Source organism: Clupea harengus, chromosome 21 (assembly GCF_900700415.2).
Source record: "Clupea harengus chromosome 21, Ch_v2.0.2, whole genome shotgun sequence".
NCBI classification, from domain to species: Eukaryota; Metazoa; Chordata; class Actinopteri; order Clupeiformes; family Clupeidae; genus Clupea; species Clupea harengus.
The window spans coordinates 9,445,960-9,467,246 of record NC_045172.1 but is presented as its reverse complement, the minus strand read 5'-3'; the positions used below and the strand labels follow the sequence as shown (position 1 = coordinate 9,467,246).

Below are 21,287 nucleotides of genomic sequence, written 5' to 3'. Positions count from 1 at the left end.
GGGCATCGACGTCAGTGAATTTTTTCTGTTAATTTAGAGCCATATTTATGAACAGGTTTCTTTTTTGTTCAGTCCAAGGCACATTTTCGGATACTAATTGGGTATGGAGATAGTGCAGAGATTTATTAGGCCAATTATTAATTAATAACGTTGCTTTCATGGACCAAAATGTCAGCATCTCTGTCAACATTTCTGTGTCATTAATTTGGCCATTCTTGCTTGGAGAACAAGAGAGCAGTTGGACAGCAGAGCAAACTGTGTTATGCTCCCCTGACACCGGCTTGGATATTCTCCATAGGCAGCCGTGCTTCTGTGTCTCCAAAAAGGAAACCCATGGCATTACTTCTATTGATTACTAATCCACGGCTCTACTTTTCTCTTCTTTTGCTTCAACAGTACTCCAAAAGAACCCCCCCTATCTTCAACAAAAGCTATCAATTGTGCAAATATCAGTGTGAAAAATCACCTTGTGTAAGTCTAAAAGCAGTCGATAGGGAGAGGTAGGGTTCAAAAGTTACAGCCCATTGATTTTTCATTAATATTCACATTCGGGGGCTTTTATTAAGGGTAATGCTACATTACAACAAGGCTGCGGAGGGGAGAGAGAAGGGGGGGGGAAATCCATTTCAATTTCATTAAAATGCAAGAATGTGAAGGCGGCCATCTCTGATAACGCCGCCTAATGAGTTTATTTACATACAGATCATTAGAAAGACTAATTGGGGGAAAATTTCATTTTTGACTGTTTTATTGGCTCCAGTAATTGTTATGCAGTGAAACAGCTTCAGCTACAGCGCGGGGGATGTGGAAGGGACAGCATAATGAGAAGGGGGGGGCGCTCGCAGGATTCTCGTTCATGGTACGCACACGCAAGAAAGTTGTGCCACCATAGAGTGTGCCACGCAGGACCTAAGTGGCAGCAGCTTATTTGCAGTAAATGTAGAGAAACCCTCTATTGACATAAGCAGAAGTGAATGAGAGTGCCTGGAGACAATGTGACAGACTGCACTGCGAAAAACAAGCCACGGTTGAAACTAAATCAGTTGATCGGAACATTATCTTGTGATAGACTGTAACTTAGCATACTTTATGGTACTTTAAAGACTGCTCCAGCCAAAACATGATTTGGCTCTCATTTTGCCATAGTTTTGAGTAAATAAACTCAGCCGTACATTTTTTTATGAAAACGTTTTTTTTTCTATTTTAGATCACTCAGATGTAAGCTAGCTAGCTTCTTAGCACTGAACCCCATGACGGAGGGCTAGCATTCACAGATTTTAAATGAAAGAATAATCATTGATCAAATAAATACAGAAGCAAATGTGTTTCCTGGTCGCTAGCTCATTATGTGCACCAGCAGTAACCCAACCCTGGTTTTACATGCGCTCATTGTACCTTACAATGAAAGACTGACTCTCCTGAACCCTGTTGCATCAAACTCCCTCAAACCTCTCTCCGCCAATTCCGCTCCAAGTTCACTACTGCCTTTAAAATGCTACTAATCAAAACAAAACTGCCAGTCCGCCGTGCCACTGCTAGGGTACACAGAGTGCATGTTTTGTACACAGGTGGGGGCTCCACTGCTTTTGGGAGATGGCCTGTTAAAATAACAGCTTGGTTGCCTTTGGTGCTAGGGCCAGTCTGTTCAGTTCCCCCAGGCCTCCTTGCAAACACACAGTTTCGCCAGTAACCCCTCAGCAAGTTCACTCTCAGCCTTGGGAGCTTTTTTTGTTCTTTTGTTTGAGAGTTCAGCTTGCTTCTGTTGTTGGTTTTTTTTTTTTTTTTTTTTAACGAACTCAGCACTCCTGCACCTACAGATGTTAAAAGTTCTGGCTGTTTCCGTAAGGCTACAAGACCATTGTCCTCCATGCTCCAGGAAATATCTCATGAGGCTGCACAAAGCTGCGGCAACAATGTAAACAGGCACCGATGTTTGTCACCCTCCAGCTGACAGATACTTTTAATTTTGAAGTACTCCTGGGTACACATCCATACAACAGACTATGGCCTTTCTTGGACATGAATGAAGGAGTTCAATGAACCTTCTTCACAATCATGCGTTTGCCGACCACCTCGGCCTCCTCATTGTTCCTGTTGGGTTGGTATACATTGCTTTAGTGAATGTCAGAATAGGGCAGTCTAATTAAGAGAGGATTGTGTGATGTGCATCTGTTCTGGAAGGTCGTTCAGAGGCATCTTTATCGTCCCATATCTGTGCCATTTTACCCGGCGTCATCGCTAGCATGACGCAACAAGCTCAAGAACACTATCAAGCTGAAGGGATCTAGGTAGTCTGGTTTTCTTTTTTTTCTGTGTTTGTTTTTTTCAGCAGATGAGACCCCCCTGAAATGGGAGGTGGGAAAGAGTTGATGGTCTTAGTAAATGAATTTCTCATTTGTCATACATCACGGCCCTTTCCACTCCCCTGGCTCGTCCCCTAACACCCCAATAAATGTATGTGTGCCATCAATGAGATGCAAAGGAGACATGCCTGGGAAAATAAATCTTTGAAAAATCCAATCCTGTGGAAAATGAGATTTTGGTCTATTTCCACGACTGACATTTTTCATCACTGAGCAGTATTAAAGTAATCACCAGACATTGATCTGACACATACCCATTTGTTTTCAGTGGCTATGTTGGTTGTGTGTGGGGAGGCAGTGAGGACACTGGGAGCTGGTGGTGATGGTGGTGTTTGTGTTTGTGTGTGTTTTCTGGACCCCCCGGTACTAATTCTTGCTCTACTCATGAAAGCATTGGTGAGCCTAGCGATCTGGAAATATCAATTCAAAGAAGTGTGTCTGCGCCTGTTCAATATGAGGGACAGATCTTGTGGTGGCTGTCTACCATATGTCAATATTGAAGGGGCTGGCCAAATTATACCCTGTCCCTTTTTTTTCTTTTGCTAAATTAGCTCGCTAATATTTGACTGTGTTTATCTTCATTACCGGAGCTGTAGACATCAAGTGCTCCATCCTCTCGAGTTTTATGTCTGCCCTCATAGTGTTGAATTGACACACCGCATTGTGTCACCTTTACAGATGCATTCTCATTAATACCATGTTAAAGCTTAATCAGTCTGAGGCCTGTTTTGTCAATCTTGCAAACAGGTGAGATTTAGTGATCCTCCTGCAGGATATTTCACATCGGCGGTCACTCTGATAAACAATCCTGGTGGCAAGTGAACTGAGCTGAGAACTGGAGATGTTCGACTTTTAAGGTTGTCTTGGGTCATTTAGATATTCTGTTGACACGGGAGTACCCTTCTGAAAAGCTATGGCAAGGTAGTTTACTTCGAGCTCTCTCTTCAGTTGAACTGCACTCAAATGCTGACAACATTACATAATGGATACTGTAATCTCTCGGATAGTGCAGGTAGCAGTCTGGAGTGATAGCTGGCAAAGGGACCGACCCAACCCTACTCAAACAGAGTGTAGCCAACCCGGGGAGCCAAACCCTGGGTCTGGAGTTTGCCATACAGTTTGTAGACTCATACCAGGCAGAAATTGCCAGGATAATGCAAACTATCAGAGAGTGATTGCTTCGTACAGGGGGGGAAACACGGTGAAAATGGGCTCTTTTTCATCTGTGGCCCCTGGCTCTCATAGTGGCTATCATTCAGAGGAAAGCGTACATTCTCATTTCATGGAGGCATTTGTGAGCCTCTCTTTTTTCAAAAGATGAAAACATCTCGGGCATCTCAAGTATAAAACGCTCAAACCATGTTGTGTAGTTTATTGATTCACTTTTTCATGTCCTATTCCTTCTCACAAACATGTCTGTGTGAAGGCCATAGTTAGATTAAATAAACTATTCCACATGGGCACACTTCACATTTGGTAGAAATCTGCAGTATGTGCAGCATTTGGTGTTATTTGCATTTAAGCCTCTGCTTGGCACTTCGCACAGCAACTCCGGTTTTTGGCAGGGCTGTTATAACAGAAGCAAGCTAATGTGGCAACATAAGAGATGTAATGGAATCATTCTCCAAATGTCGGTTTATATTGCGGCACTGAAAACATATGGGATCTTCCCAAGGGACTGGAAGATGAAACAGTGGTCAATTGTTACACACAGAGAAATAAAGATTGAAGTGATGACAGTGTTGTCCTACTCCCCTGATGAAATTGCATTCAAAGGTGTAATCAAATCGGTGTGTGTGTGTTTGTGTGTCTGTGTGTCTGTGTGTGAGTGTGTGTGTGTGTGTGTGTGTGAGAGAGAGAGAGAGAGAGAGAGAGAGAATGAATGAGTGTGAGTGTGTGTGCTTTAGGCAGGAAAAGCATAGCTGAATCTGATGTTTTTTTTGTCAGAGGTGTAGCAAGCTGAACAGGACTGTCACAGTTGGATGATGACATTTTCATCCCATTTCTGTTTTTTTTTTCTTCTCTTTTCCTCCCCTACCTGGTCATTTGTAGGTGATCCCTTGCACACAGCACCCCTTTTAGGAAATGAAGTTGATGTTTTTTTCTGCACAGGCACCTGGAAGGATACAAAAAAATATTCCATGCTTGAAAGTTAAAAAAAAGAAAGAAAACGAAAAAGGGAAAGAGAAGGGGGTGAGGAAATCTATTTGAGGTATTTCCCCCCCTTACCTCAATATTACAGTATATCTCTTTCCATCACTCTCACTCTCCCTCTATCTATATTTCTCCCAGCTCCTGTTTTGTGTTCTGGTTACTCATTCATGAAGGTTTCCAATGTGATTCGCAGTACATTACAACAGAGATAAACCTCCCTCCCTCTTTCACAAGCGGCAGCTTTTAGAAAGAGACCTTGGATTTATTGTTGTATCAGCTGTGAGGCCGTGGCGGGGCCTGCCGCAGAGATAATTCAGAGATGACCAAAGCTGCCTCCTGCACCGAAACAGGAAGTGCCTGACAGAGGCTTGAGCCATGACCGTGAACATGTTGAATTCAGAATTTTGGTCTCTCCAATTCATAGTGGGTCGCTTTCTCTTTCCAGTGGTGGCAAAGGGTTATTGTAATTTTTTCTTCTGTTCTCGTGATTTTTTTTGCACTCTCTATCCTACCCCTCTACTTGGGTAGCAGTTGTGATAAAAATGATAATGGGTAAAAAGACTTCCCACAATTCCCTGTGTTGGCAGAGGGCTTGTTCTCCTCCGTCAGGGTTCCACCCCAGGTGCCCATCCCTTACCGAGGCGATGCCTCTCGGTAGGGTCTGATTTACGGGGGGAGTTATGAACAGGGCCTGGGGAGTCTGGCTCTTCTTGCAGCTCATATGGAGACCTGTCGCCCAGGGGATGGGGGTGAGGGCTTGCGTGTCCTAGTCTTTGTCTGTCAGCTTGGCGGGGGAGAGCGAGGGCCAGGGAGACCGCTGTTCTCCTCAGAGAAACCAGATCAATCTCCACGTGGAAAGGCCCTCGCTGTCATGGGGCCAATTCTTGAACTGCTGCTGTGTGACATTATGTTGTTTGCATGTTGATGGAAAGCTGTTGTTCACGGACCAAAAAGGTCATGTTTCGGTGCAGCTTCTTTGGATGCCATTACCGCACAGAAATTTAAAAGAATAATAATTGCAAAACAATAAAGGCAGGGGTGTTCACAATTGGCTTATGTTTACATGACTGACAGCTGTAGAAGCAGAAGTGTGACCCAGACTATTATAAAAGCTGGGCTCTTAGTGTAGCTTATACACATAATCTGAAAAATAATGTGAGCTGGTTAATTCGCTGCAGTGTCTGTTTATTTGTATGTCATTCCTGAAAGGATGGCTGGAGGATTACCCCCACCATCCCCACACACACCAGCATCTGGCCTCCTCCCAGGTAGAGGCATAGCATGGACATCGCGCTCTGTCCAGCATTTGTCCCCTGTGGCTTACAGTAGGAGTCACATCACTGTCAGCCATCACCTAGGCCTGTGCAGTCATGTGGTGCAAGTCCTACATGTCATGGAGCACTGTCAGATGGGGTTTTCTTAGAGTCACCAGCACGAAGTATTGCACACCGCGATAGTCCTCTTAAAACTATGTTGGCACGGCTCCCCCCCCCCCCCCCCCCCCCCCCCCCCCCCCCTCATCTCCTACATTCATCTGGCAGATATTTCTTTTTTCTCCCCCGGTTCTCTGCAGAGTCTGATAGGATTCGTGTTCCTTTTTTGTGTGTTTCTTTTTCTCTTTCCGACATCCGTCCTCTGTGGATGTTTGGATTCCCATATTTTTGTGTGGTGTGTGTTTTTTTTTTCAGTTTTCAATTACCCCGGCTGCCAGGTTGCTCGGGTAGAGATTCAGCCTGTGGGACCTCGGGGCCCAGACCCAAGGGACCGTCACATGACTGCATTGTTGTTGTTACAGTGCAATTTGGTTGATTAAGCCATAGCGAAGGAGCTTGGGTGGAAAGAAGTGTGGCACCCAATTTGTGCTTGTGTTGATTTGGTTTCATATATTATTTATTTATTTATTTATCTATTATTCATTATTGCCTGGCTCACTCTGCGGGTCTCCCTTACCCTCTCTCATCCACTCTCTCTGTCTCTCTGTCTCTCTCTGTCTCTCTCTCTCTCTCTCTCTGTGTTTGTCTCCCTCTCTCTATCTCTCTCTCTCTCTCTCTCTCTGTGTATGCCTGAATGAATCTGTTCTGGATCGTTCTGATTTATTTATCAGTCAATAAAGAAGGGGACAATCTGACATGCCAATCACATTTCATTCACAGACACACATAGATGCCTTCCCTCCCGTCATGACATTTTTCATCTGGTTTTCTTAAAGGTTTGTTTCTAATGTAAAGCCCTCCATGCCTCATTACGTTAAGTGCAACACCCAGCTGCAGTTCCAAACAACCCTGCACACTTTACAGACCTCCAAACCAAACGTTTGAGGTAAGAGTACTTGTTGACCATATGCTGAGACAGTGCCTTATTGCTTTGCACATTGTCATTGTACACAGTACCATCGTCTTAATGGCGACGGCTAACACCCCCCACCCCCACCCCCCCAGTTGTAACAAGGCTGATTTGCAATTATTCACCAAGCGCACAAATGCAATCTCCCACAGTCATCAGCGCGCACATCGTCTGTAATAACAGTGGGAGTGGAAGTGCGTTTCATGGTTCGGTAACCGATGTCTTTAAGTTCTCCCAGATTTAGCCCCTGCACGTTGATGGATGATGGAATAACGCAGCTGTGCTTGGACTGGGTCGGGTATAAATCATCACAGTCGCACTTCCTCCTTATCCCCCAACCCCCGCACACACCCCCCCCCCCCCCCCCCCCCCCCCCCCCCCCCCCCCCCCCCCCCCCCGGCTGGCCTTACCTGCCTGTGAATGTTCGGCACACCCCTCCGTCACCTCTCACTAATGAGTCAATGGGCCTCCAGCTTCTCAATAGGAGGCCAGAAGTCCCTTTTTGCACTGCGTGAAAAGGGCTGATTTGAATAATAAGGCCTTGTTGTAGGACCTCTGGGGCAATATATTAGGAGGGAGAATAGAGAGGGGGGGGGGGCACACTGGTTATTTGCAACACACGCAACACATTGTTGCTCCCCACCTAATTAGGACGTTTTTTTTCTAGTTTGAGCATTACAGGCTTTAGATTTCTGCCCCACCGGTACAGTGGTGCAGTAAAATGGGGGTCAGTTCTATTGTTCAATTCAATCAGTGATTTGAATGTATTGAGCTGCCCATACAGGAACCTTTGGGTGCTTTAGTGGTGGGAACTTGCTGGTGATCTGCAGATGTACTGCCACGCTGGGTTGCGAAATCCTGATATGGTCATGTCAGCAATATTTTGCTGATTAAGTGCACATTTTTATATTACCAATCACAATGTGCTAGCTGCAGTACCAGCTGTATCTAACTGGAAAATATTAGAGTTGTATTATGACTACAGATGGTAAACTAATTAGACCAATATTTCCCCGTAAAGCAGAGCTAAGGCATTAGCCCACTGTTTAAATTCCTGTCATCATATTACAGTTGAAGTGTAGATTAAATGGTGTTAGCATATTTTCGTATTAATGGCCTAATTGTGTACCGTTATGTCCTTCATTCAAATAGGTAGATGGCAGGCGGAGTGCTGTTGACTCACTTATATCACAATTCTTGCGCTGTGCTAATGTGCCTTTATCCGTTAGTGCCCCACAACTGCCACCAAAATAGAGATTAACTATTAGACTGTTTCACATACATCATAACATTACTTTAGCTACCAAGGTCCAGCTAACCAGAGTGTCAAAAGCTGTTCAGTACCACTTCAAACCCTGCAATCACACTGTTTTTGAAGCAGACTTTGTGCTAACGAGGCAGGAAAAAGTCAGTCCTCAACCCTCACTGCTCAAGGTATAAACACTTTTGTTCTTAATTTCCAAATGAGCAATCAAGAACTTGGCACAAACACAAAAGGCGGCACATACTCCTTAATGAGCAGAGAAGAAAACCCTTCTGTATGCTCTGGAGGACTCTGGTTCCATGCTGTCAGTCTCTGGATGTGAAAGCTTCTAGCCTTACCCGGTCCAGAGACAGACCTCGCTCTTAATTTTGTATTTCTTTATGCAGGCTTTAATTGGACATTTTGGCTCGGTTTGTTGTATTTCCCATAATATTTTATGAATATTTGCAAATTCTGTGAAAATTCTAAAAAACACAGAGGCTTAAGGTTGTATCTTATATTTAGTTAGTTTATTTTACTTTGCTGTTTCTTACCCCAAAATATTCCTTTGTGTTTAGGATAATTGCTGAGCATAGATGCTACAGAATTAGGTCTTTGCTATGATTTATAGAGTCTCAGAAAAGCCAAGGTCACTGGTTCATTTGTGTATGCTATAGTAATGGTTTCCACCAGCAATACTAGTGTGCTCTGGCTGGCTGAATAGAATGAATGCTTACCGTTGTGTCAAAGAGGTTCTTATTTAGAACATGTTTGAGTGGAGAGAGAGAGAGAGAGACATTTTTCATCTGAGTTAGAAAGTTTTAGAAAGTTTTGTGTCATGTTTTCAGCTTTCAGTGTTTTCACAGAAAACTAAAAAAAAATATATAACAGAAATTGCATTGCTGCATGTGGTAATTGCCTGTCCTTAAACTGAAAATACCTGTAGGCAGACAATAGAGGAGAAAGCTCCTGTTTGTCTTGATCCATGCGTGGCCTGCATAGCGAACAGCTGGAAAGAGACGGATAGAAAGGTGAACCCTGGAGACTTTTACCTGCTTTTCGAACAGAATAAAGAATGTGCTGGCAATGTCATTTTCGTGTAGAATACTGAACCCAGTCTTGCTCAACAAGGGAAAATAATAGGGCATAAAGGCGGGTGTCAACTGAATAATTCAGGGTTGGAGTTTCAATACTACGGTGTGTGTTTAGAGGGAGACGTCATTGGTGGAGATACGAGGGGGGCAGAAAATATTTTCTTTTTGGTAAGGATGTAGTTGGCATTTTGACAAGGATAACTGGGCCTCTCTCTTATTCACTCACTCGCATTCCCAATTGCTCCAACTTACCTGTTTTTTCAGTCTCTTTGGGATGGTGTGGCCACATTTACTCTCACTCTCTCTCTCTCTCTCTCTCTCTCTCTCTCTCTCTCTCTGTCACCTACTTTCTCTCTGTCTCTTCACTTTTCGCTCTCTCTCTCTCCCCCCTCCAGCTTCAGCCCCCCCTCTCTCCATCCTTCGTCGTCTCTCACTCTGTCTGCTCACTGCTCTCTCTCCCTCTTTCTTTCTGTCTCTTTCTCTGCCCCTCTCTCTGTCTCTCCCTCTCTCTTTCTCACTCCCTCTCTCTCTCTCTCTCTCTCTCTCTAGTGTGATTTGTATTCCTTTCTCTCTCTGCACACACGGCTCGTGCTCGCGTGTGAGCACAGGGCTGCAGCTGTGGCCTACCAACACCATCCGCCCCCCTCCCCGTCACTGGACTCTTGCTGGAGGTAGAGCCGAGTGGGCCGGAGCGTCCGTGCTGAATGTGAAAACAGAGCTCTGCGTCGGTTTCATCTGTATTTCAGCGTGCCTTCAGGCTTAGCACACTGGCAGGCCGGGAGGGCCAGCAAGTGGACGGTAAACTGATCTGGAAACATGGTTAGCAGGCCTTTGCATGTGCCATTGTTGTTGTTGGTGTGTGTGTGTGTGTGAGAGAGAAAGAGAGAGGGAAATAAATTGTGTCTCTGTGTATGGTATGTGAGATCCAGTGTGTCACTGTATGCAGGTGTGTGTGTGTGTGTGTGTGTGTGTGTGTGTGTATGTGTGTTTGTAGTTGTATATGTGAGCATGCCTTGTTTGCACCTTCAGTGCAAAACAGGGAATTGAATACAGTTCAGATGGCTTTTCAGGCTGTGCGTGTGTGTTTCTGTGTGAAAGCAAACGGTCATTGTGTGTGAGTTTGTGTGTGTGTGTGTGTGTGTGTGTGTGTGTGTGTGTGTGTGTGTGTGTGTGTGTGTGTGTGTGTGAGCATGTGTGTGTATTAGTGGAGAGGGAGAGAGTGAGAGAATCTTTTCAGCATCATGGAGTAGAAATTATGGCAGCTACTGTAGCTAAACTCAGTGTGGGCGATAAGGCTTTGGTGCCCCGGCTGTAGCACCTAATCTCCAGTGAAGTGGAATGTGAATCAGCATCGCTATGACGATGTAGTTGATGGGAAGCAGTGATGTCCTCTAGACCGCCGAGTGCATGGCGGACGTGGAAACCTACGCTGGACTCTCCTAATACAAATTGAAAGATTTAATCCAATCAAATCCCACCACACGTGCAGCGCTGTAATTGATATGCAGCTATTTGACAGGGTATGGATTACCCTCCATTCTCCTTCGACAGCTGTACCTATTTAGGATTGTGGGGCTCAACTGAAACCGATCGCGGTGGTCAAATGCATGCCTGTGTGTGAGGGAATCCTATCCCAGTACTGATCTCACGTCAGTATTGTGCTAAGCATCTTTTATGGACCTCACAGCGCTTTTAAAAGTGATCTTTGTGGAAACCCCCCTCTTCCTCTTTGTTAACAAGAAGGTTATTTGTACCTCTTAAGGGTCTTTACTGGTACAAAAATCACTCAAGGTTAATAGTCTCAGAAATAATCTCAGAAGAGTGCTACAAAGACCAAGCTGACAAGCAATGGTGGGTTAGTGGAATGCTAATAGGTTCTAGATTGGGTGTTTCCTTAAGAGCACAAGCTGCATTAGTTGTGATTGTTAAAATCCAATTCATATCTCTGCACATCAGGGATGGACACGTAGAGGTCAGTGGTCAGTGGGGCTGGACTACATTCCTGCTTTACCATTTCATAAGATTGTCCGATTGTTGAAGGTCAGCGTTGTCAGTCAAGAAGGCGCTGGCGTGTGTTGGGGCGAGTTTTCTGGCCACGGCATGCAATTACCAGCAAATCTCTCAAATTGAGAGAATGATTGCCTTAACACAAGAGGGGAGCTTCTTCTTTTCTTTTTTTTTCCGGACTTACAGGAGTTGTCTGAACTCTCTGAGGGGTGAATGCCAGAGATAGCTGGTCCTCATCAGCGCTTGTGCTGCGTGACCTTCGGCAGTGAAGCGCACAATCGATCCAAGACATGGGGGACATTAGAAAAGGGAAATAATTGTCCATTTCAGGATTTTCTAGGGCAGTGTGTTGTAGCATCTCACCTGAAATAATGCAGCCAGTGCACGTGTCTTAAGTGCAGACATTTTGTGTTTTTTTTTCTGATACAGTCCCTCCAAGTTGGAGCCCAATTTCCATTGAAAACATTTATACGAGGAGGAATATATTTTTTTCCAATAGATGATATTTATTCATGCTGAAGATATTGTTCAGCGCCGATTTCCCCAGGGTTGTAAGATACACAATGCTCAAAGCCATTCATGTCAACATTTGACATTAATTTGGAGCCAAGCAAACTTCAAATTGATTCACACTTCAAATCTTCCTGTGGATGCTAAAATTAAACCCTTCCCCCCATATGAAATTGAAAGGTTGTATGTTGGGTCCTTATTAACTAATAAATCTTCCCCATTGAATAGTTGAATTCTCATAGCCTCTACATTGCTTATGGTGCCTCAGTTTTTCTGCCTGACTGGAAATAAGTCTTTGGGGTGAAAACAGGTCATGTGTTGTCTTTAGCTTTTGTTGTTGCCGACCCGTTTTGGATCAAAGGCGCCCCGGTCTTTTTTGTCTGACTGGTGACCAGTGACCAGAGTGTGTGGAGTCTCCCGTCAGTGCTTTTTCAAATGTTGCACTGAGATGCTCCAGGGATCCGCAGTCGTCAGGCTCAACAGGAGGCCGGAGAGTCTCAGTTGTCACAGTTGTGTGTCGTGCGGAGCGAGGACAAGAGCTTGCATGTTGGCGACGGTGGTGTTGCCAAAAAGAAAAGACAGAATGAAAGAAGTAAAGAAAAAAAAATGAGTCTGTGGTCTTTGATTCACTGCAGTGTGTTCTGAGCCACCATGTGTTAATAAGGGACCAGGCAGGGAAGTCCCCAGGTGACTGAACAAAATTAACAGGGAGAAGCAGCACGAGAAACCTGCCGGAGGTTTTCATTCAGCACCTTCTCTGCAGATGACTTTCCTCATCAACACTGACCCCCAGCCACACACACACACACACCCACACACACATACAAAGCCGCCTCCCAGTGGGTGGGATAGAGCGCACCACTGGCTTGGATAGATTGGAACCAATAAAGTAAGCCAGTGGCATGCATCGCTCACCAACAACAACCCCACTCTCTCAGCCTGGCCACGGCTGATGCATTGCATGGCTTGCCGCCCTGAAGGGGGTGGCACAGCAAAGGCAGCGGGGACAACTGGCAAGCCGTGGACCCCTGTTTCCAATGTGTTGTGGTAGCTCTGTAGCACTTAACCAATCATATTTTTACGAATAACAAATGTTGAGCAGATGTTGTTTTTTTGTCAAAATAAAGGGTGCTGCTGAAATACACTTAGCTGCTTAACGATGGGGCAGCTATTTTGTAATAACGAATTTGTAGAATACGTATTTATTGGGCTTATTTAATGACCCAGTGCACACTCCCAAAGAGGCCTCAGGAGGATAGGTCCTAGCGGCCCTGCTGGGTGTCAGTACCGTCAGAAAGCCTCAATGGGTGTATAATGTAGTCGCATACTAAAAATGGATGTCTTGAAAGTTTTGAGAACATGTTGGAGGTGGGTGGAGGTGTGATGGTGCGCAGCTGACTGCCTGCCAGTGGGCCTCGCATGAGCATTTTGAATGTCTGAGAGGCTCTCTGCTAAAACATGGCAGTGCAATTAGCCAGCCAAGGTGTTGCTGGAAATTACACTTTCCGATATAGAGTGGAGATTCAGTAAGCATTTTTTACATCTATTTTTCAGTCCCCCCCCCCCCCCCCCCCCGTTACACTTAAGCACACACACCTCACTATTTGAGCTCCTCATGATTCATTTGCCAGAGCTTTACCGTACATTGTGTCATATTGTATGACATAATAATTTGCCTCGAAACACTCACACACGCAGAGAGAGAAAGAGAGAGAGAGAGAGAGAGAGCTCTATCCGTTCTTTTATCGTTTGCTGTTAATGTTCAAACAGATGACCTGCTTTGGAGTGATCATTTCTCAACTTATACCCGGCCATCAGCAGTGACTAGCGGGTGCCTCTGCAGCCTCCTGATCGCTGGATACCATCAGCTGAAACGGAATAATTCACCATGCAGGCTTGGGATTTCACGTGGGCGTATATATATATATGTGAGTCTGTGAGAGCACACAGCACGGTGTCTATGTGTGTGTGTGTGTGTGTGTGTGTTGAAGCTACAAGGAGCAGTCTACAGTTTCTCACAAATAGAAATGTTAATAACTCGCCAAGGCAGCGGGCACATCAATTTTTCACCGGCTCCATCGAGGGGTGATGGTGGTGTGTGTGTGTGTGTGTGTGTGCGTGCGTGCGTGCGTGCGTGCGTGCGTGTGTGTGTTTGTGTTTGTGTGTGTGTGTGTGTGTGTGTGTGTGTGGTGTGAAGATGGATAGAGAGAGGGAAGGAGAGAAAGGGGGGAAAGGCGAAGGAGGAGGACGAAGAGTGGGGAGGGTGAAGCCACACATTCCTCTGGGTCCGGCCCCCGTTGAGAAAGTGCTAGTCTCTGGCAGACGCTGGTGGTGGATAATTGAATTTGGTTGAATTCAATGGGAGAGAAAATACAAGTCAGGGTGGTGGGGAGAGGAGAGGAGAGAGACCACAAGACAGGTTTGGGGAGAGACAACAATATGACCACACATTTTCAAGAGGTGTGTGTATGGGGGGGGGGGTTCTTGTAACCAAGGGGTCCTTTTCTTGTAGCCAAGGAAGGGATTATAGCAAAGGTTCTTTATTTCATGGTTATAGACAAAAAATGGATTGCTAATTTGCCGGCATCATGGACCACTGTAATGATTTAAGTGTGTTCACTGTATGTGCTACCAAGCAAATTATTTAAGCACCTTTTAAACGTTATTCCAATTTATGTGTCTGAGAGATTTGTTCTCCTTCAAGTGGGTTTGTCTGTATTGGTCTGTATCTGTCTTCTTCTTCTTCTTCTCTACACCTTTTCTGTGGATAATTGCTTCAAAAACATGGTTATGACAAAAACGTGTCGTATTACTGATCATCGTTTTCCCCTCTCTGTTTCTCTCTTTCTGTCTCAACTGAGGTAGATGTTAATTAATCCAGGCAAACAGTTCTTTGTATCTCCTATGTACGTGTGAGAGGTCTGTACAAAGTCTGTTTTTTTCCAGTGCAAGGACCGTTCAAATATAGCTGCGCTTTCAAAACTACTGTAACTAGCCAATCCTTGCACCATCTTTACAATTACCAGCAAGATCTGTTTCCTTGGAAACAACAGAATGTCGCCCTGCATATTCAAACTGAAGTAGTGCTTGTGAGCTTTTGAGTTCTCGCTCCTCGCTAATCCTTTAATCTGAATATTGTTTATATATATATATATATGTCTTCCACATTACACGTTGTTTATGTCATATTCAGGACATGTCCCTACCTGGGGGATGAATGTAGCTACTTCTCTACCTGGGAGAACCTTTTGTGCCGCAGTGGCTCGCTATGTGTCTCAGTCGTTATAATTAGAGAGCTGTGAAGCCACAGTTTGTCTTAATTGTTTCTGGCTGTGTGCGAGGGAGACAGGGTGGCTGGCTTCAGCCTCGCCATTGTGCACAATGCTTGGAGCTCACATGAGAGGGTGAGGGAAAGTGAGTGCTAATTAGGACGATGAAAATGTTGCGCACATGTGTTGGAGATGAGCGAAACGAAGGGGGGTGGGTGGTGAATGGTGCCACATCGTTACCGAGGATACATACAATGGCCCACTCACAGAGGGCTTGTTGGGTGAGTGGGAGTGGGGGGGGGGGGGGGGGTGTTGGTGGTTGGGATGGCGTCATGTTTTGGTGAAGGGCCAGCTTAGAGTGGCCTTGCCACCCATCCCTCTGGGCTTTCTCTTCTGTTTTAACGCGGGAAAGACCCCCCTCCAGTGCCACCACGCACCCCCCACCACCCTTTACACCCTTCACATCGTGTGTGGACCCCTTTGTCAAGCTGTGACTTTTTCAACATGGCTGTGAACGTGTCAATTAAGGTGACAGGCTTTTCTCAAATGGGCCTTTCACATCTCCAAGGGGGCAACTGTGCCACAGTCAGATTTGGCCTTTTTTTTGTGCGGGGGCCAGTGGTGGTACAATGTGGAGTGAATGTTTGTCAGTCACACTCTTACAAGGCCTCGCTCACTCTGGAGGCGGGAAGGCAGGCACTGGCCTTGCACGGATGCTGCCTATTTTACCTCTAAAAGAGAACCTGCGCCATGCAGTTTGACGGCATGCGGCAGACAATGAGAGCATGGGCTGAGCGTTACCAGCGTGTGCCCAGCAAGCCAGATGACACATTTTGACCCTCCCCTTCGCCATGTGGGCTGTTTGGGGTGTGTGTGGGTGGAGGGTGATAAGCTCGAGCCGAAGAGGAGAGAAAAATACGGCGCGCACTGGCAGATGAGCCCTGAAGCTCACTGCGGTACAAAAGAGCTGAGAATCCCTGGCATTGTTTCCCCCCCGAATGCTTTTTTGGCAGACAACAAACATTCCTGGAAGAATGACTGGAACTAGTAACAGAAATTGTAATTTCATTGCTGGCATATGTGTGCAGTGAGGAACAAAATGAGGAGGGGAGGGGGGGAAGGAAGAGGAAACGGAGACACGTATCACTGAACGCACTGACCCTGAGAGCGTTAATCCTATCCACATACTCCGCAACTGCGTAGGGCTCACGTCATGTGAGCTTCGCAAGGACATCCCGTTTTTAACTCAGCAGTGTAATTTCCATATCATCTTTCACAATAGCTTGTGACTTCATTTTAGACATTCCGGGGAGACGTGTAATTTTAGACTTTCGTTATTTCTCCACTCTGTGCGCATAGTTATGAAAATGACCCTCTGATCTTTCCGTAGCGGATAGCAACAACATACTGCAAAGCCTGCATGAATGGGCAGCATTGTTAAGGCCATGTGTCGTCGTCCTTATTTCTGCATCCTACATATGTTCATAGTTATGGAACTATCTCATTGCTAGTTAAATTTAGATGGATGATTTTGACTGACATGATGACGAGAATCTTTTTGGAGTCTGAAAAGAGGATATGAGGGGACACTACTGAGCACAATGAGATAGCTGTCTATTATCCGAGATAGCTGATATTTATCTTAACTGCTTTAAAACTGATTTACAGTAACTGGTTTTGCCGTGTCATTTTCAAGGAATAATTTAATTTCGACCTGTCTTCCCTCTTTCTGCGGAGTCATGCTCTTCTGTAGGCCCAGACACCAGGCTCCTCTTTGAAATTGTCTGAACTCTATGCTTCAGTGAGAGGACAGCGGTTTGGTCAGCTGTGACGAACTCATGACACCTGTTTGACACTCTCTCTCTGTCTCTCTCTCCCTCCCTCTTTCTCCATTTGTTTCCCTCTCCAGGACCCAAGGACAGGTGAAAAATGAAAGCTCCCATCCCTCTCCAGATCCTGCTCTACGCTACTGTCGTCAGGAGCTTGAAAGTGGTGTCAAAGAGGGGATCAGGTAAGGCTGCTCTGCTCCACTGTGCTCTTGTGCCGGTACTACTTGCCCTTCACTTCTGAAGTGTTTTCTTTTTACGTGTTGTTAGTTTGGAACCACAGCTATGGAAGTGTTGGCTTGTTAATCTACTATGTTAGAATTGCATGGACTCCACCGTGTTTGGTACGTTGAGCTTTTATTCGGGGACTGTGGTTAATATATAAATATGTCTTCTCTGACTATTTGGAGTACAATTATGAGAAAGTACAAAAAAAACAAGGTCTCTACGCACCCGGTGACACTCACAAACAAGCCTGTTCAAGAGGCTCATCTTTTGGACACACTCCCATGGCTGCCTGGCCCTCCACCTCCCTCCACCTAATGTGTGAATTTACGTAGGCAGTCAAAGCCCAGCGGACGGTTAGTTATTCCCCCGCCGGGCTGGGACGAGCGAGGGGGTGGGGGGGAATTATGCACCTCAGCAGCAGTGGCTGACAGACAGACAGGCAGACAGACAGACAGACAGACAGACAGACAGACAGACAGACAGACAGACAGACAGGCAGGCATATTAGCCCATCTGTTGGGGTGGAGTGGGTGGTGGAGATGGAGGTGGAGGGGGGGTAGGTGAGTGAATGATGGGGGAGTAAGTGCAGAGTGGGAAAAGTTGGGAGTGGGAGGATCGGATTCAGATGGTGTGTGTGTCTGTGCTTCGGCCTCACACGGCTCCATCTATCTCTCCATGCTTTTATCTATTTATCTGCTTATCCATCTGTCTATCTGTAAGTACAGATAAATAGATAGATAGATAGATAGACGTCCCAGGATAATTCAGATTACAAATAGATAGAGAGAGATACATGTAGGGGGTTGAGAGAGAAAGGACGATGATTTTGATGATGATGAATCTGACCGTCTCTAATGTCGAGTTGTTGCAGCATGTTTGTTGTTAAAGTAGGTCACCCTCGCTTGGCTAATTGATTCCCGTTACCTTCCACTAAAAACTGTCCCCAAACGCTTCTGCTGCAGAAATAAAAATGTTGCCAGCCTGAGCTTTTGCATCCTAGTCCTGCCTGCCGCAGCCTTCACTGTTAACTGCAACAACGTGAAGCACACCGGGCTTCTCCTCCTCCTCCTCCTCTTCCTCGTCTTCGTCTTGGTAATGGCCCGGAGCAGAGAGGTACAGAAAGGTGGCCGGCGCCCCTGCCGGGGGGACAGATGGCCCCTCTCCTCACGTGGAACGGGGCCCCACCACGCCACCATTATCAGCTCTAATCTGGAGCAGCGGGAGGCGACGGGGTGGCATATTGGAGGTGTCGAGTGGGAACACGTTTAACGGGGAAGGGAGGAGGGGGGGGGCAAAAGAGACTTCAGCCTCTTAGAAGAATAGCCACACACTTCACCACTTCACATCTTTCATTAACCTTAAGGGGCTCAAATAGTGAATGCATTAGTACTATACAATGTAGTACAATTGTATGTTACATGTATCAAGGGAGATGTTTTAAATGGATGAAGGTTGCTTATGTCTAAGGTCAGGTGTTGTTAGACCTTTTAAGAGGAAGCAACGTTGTATGGCAGATGGAAAAATACATATAATTAGATTCATTTAGCTGCAATTCAATTGACTCTGGCCTTACTAAGACCATCAGTGAATGTCTGTAGGTTATTAAAAGGACCACCAACAACCATCCATATGTGCCACCATGTAGATTCAATCACTCTTGGGTCACAGGGTGACCTTTTATGGTATTTACTCCCAGTAAAAATGGAGACAGAAAGGTCAGAAAAGCATGTAACCCATTAATCAAATGTTTTTTGTCCTCTCCTCCTCCTGTGTACTGTGGGACTCATTCTCGCACCGATCTTTTGTTAGCAGTCCTCAGTAGACCGTACGATTTCGAGGAGCTCGCTAAAGCCAAACAGTTGGCTTATGTATTTCCGTACAAAAAATCACTGCGACACAAATGCGACGGAAAAAAAAAATCCAACGGAGGCGCATCCATCCTGAGTTTTTATTTTAGTGCTCCCGTTATTATCCTGTCCACCCCGCCACCCCCCACAACCCCTGGGCAGACTGGACAGCGCGCTTTAGCCGTGGGCTCTAGCTAGGCTTAACTCTGTTTTCTTTGTCAGCGCTCCCCTGGGCGAGCTCCCAGGTGGTTGGCTGTGAAGCAGCCCGGGGAAGGGATTGGCAAAATTGGCCTATAATAAATGGAGCTTCCACACTGGCTGGTGAGAATCGCTCTCCATTGTTCTCCGCCGGCCAGCAGAGGCCAGGTGATGGCTTTGTCATAAATCACAAGATGTTTGACCATGCTTGTTTACGTAATCATTCATTCATTCATTCATCCTAATTCATTCATTCATTTTCTTTCACTCATTTATTTGAGTTCAACCAGATCTGGATGCCCTAATAATGCCCAATGCATTTCTGCATCAATCCATTTCGTCCCAGACTTTACTGCCTCCATGATCGCATGGTACTCCACACTAAGGTTCCATGATCGCATGGTACTCCACACTAAGGTTCCATTATCACATGGTACACCACGCTAAGGTTCCATGATCGCATGGTACTCCACGCTAAGGTTCCATGATCGCATGGTACTCCACACTCCCATATTCATGAGCCATATTCACTGTCTCACTGTATTCATGCTCTTTGATGGTGGTATCCACAGAAGTACTATCCCCCGGGTTTTATGCTTATCTCAGGTTCAGCATCTAGTGAAAGCCAATGTGGCTCATGACGGGTACTGTACGCTACTCTACCTACACAACTCAATCCATCTCACCAGCCTGCACTGACCTGCGGGTCTGCCTTCATATTATGCGCGGGGGGGCCACGTATCCATACGATGAATTTTTAATGCATCGCAACCTTGCGTTGTGTGCATGTATAATTCCTCTATCAAAGCCCTCCCCTCACGATTCATTTTAAGTGGCTGAAACGAGTGCGGTGTGGTGGTGGTTGTGTGGTGGTGGTGGTGGTGGTAATGCTCGCTGATCATGGCTTCTCGTAGCTGTCATCAACACCCAATCCCCCCTAGGCTCAGCACGTTCGTGAAGGGGCCCTTCCCAGCTTTCTCACCTGTCCGCCCTCATCAAACGTCCCGACTGCTGATTTGGACAAAAATGCCTGACCAAACAGAGCAATTATAATTTCCTTAATGCAGCAAATACAGAATACGTCAAAGGAGAAAAAATAAAATGTTCTGGGGGAACGGTCAGAGATGACGAGCACATATCATACATGCAACGTAGTGCGTTTTGGGATACGTTCCCTTTCTCTGTGAGAATGCAGACGTGTGTATGTATGTATGTATTTATGTGTGAATGTACATACAGTATGTGCATAGGAACATTATCAGCTGAGTGCAGAGTGCTTACTTAGCTTTAGGACATAACCTCTCAGAGTGCTCAAAGGCTATCTGTGAAGGTTTTGTGTGGTACCATAACGGCAGGTAAAATGGCGGAGATGAAAGAGAATGAGATACTTGAGGCACAAGGCTATATTTCCTTTCTATTCATTTCACTTCCCCCCACTTCCTTTAAAACAGGATAGGATAACTTTTTGATTTTCTTCTTTGACCTTATTTCCCCACTTTAAAAAAAAAAATGTGGTCCATTCCTTTTGATCAAGTGATGCTATGTTGCTAAAATAAATATCCCAAGCTTAAGAACTGGAACAGTGTCTGGATGAAATATTGACCATAAGTTCACTGTGCGTTGCCTTTGAATTTACTTTAGGTCGACTATGTTGCAAAGAAACCCCTCTGATCCAGTCATAAACTTGAGGAATAATTGCAATGTAACATTTAGAGAAACACCAAATGTATAAATTCCTTTCCCTTCCTTTCGAAAATGTTGGTAATTGCCATCATCCCGTAAAGTGGTAAATCATAAAGTAATATTTGAAAAGGAAGTGCCCATAAGATGGTGAATGTATAATTAAAATGAACATTTGTGTGTTTCTCGTCTAACCCGCTAATTGCAAGCCCCTCTTGCCTGAACAATAGCATCCTTTCCAGCAGTTTCACGTTGTGATGGGGGAGGTGAGAGCGGCTCAGAAGCATGTAGAATGATGAAAATGGGAAATTGTGGCATATATTGCTAATGCAGCCTGCCATTACCATTCTGAGTGATAAACTGTCTCGGAATTTTTGAATGGAATCCGATGGACATTGATATTCGCACAATGCTTAATGAACCGCAGTGCTGCTTGCAGAGCGCCCTGTCTCTTTTTTCTTCATTGTATTTATTTTCCTACTGAACACAAGCACAATAGGGAGGCATTCATCTTGTTTTGTCGAT

General features: G+C 45.4%; 1 protein-coding gene across 7 annotated transcripts in view; it reads left to right on the top strand.

The window, feature by feature from the left end:
- The window catches only part of il1rapl1b (interleukin 1 receptor accessory protein-like 1b), a 261,412-nt gene that overhangs the window by 2,954 nt on the left and 237,171 nt on the right, over positions 1-21,287 (top strand). For all 7 annotated transcript variants that reach the window (XM_012837302.3, XM_031558959.2, XM_031558956.2 and 4 more), the window contains exon 2: positions 16,893-16,994. In XM_012837302.3, coding sequence (XP_012692756.1) covers positions 16,913-16,994 — 82 coding nt within the window. In that variant the 5' untranslated portion in view covers positions 16,893-16,912. The remainder of the gene's footprint in view (positions 1-16,892; positions 16,995-21,287) is intronic.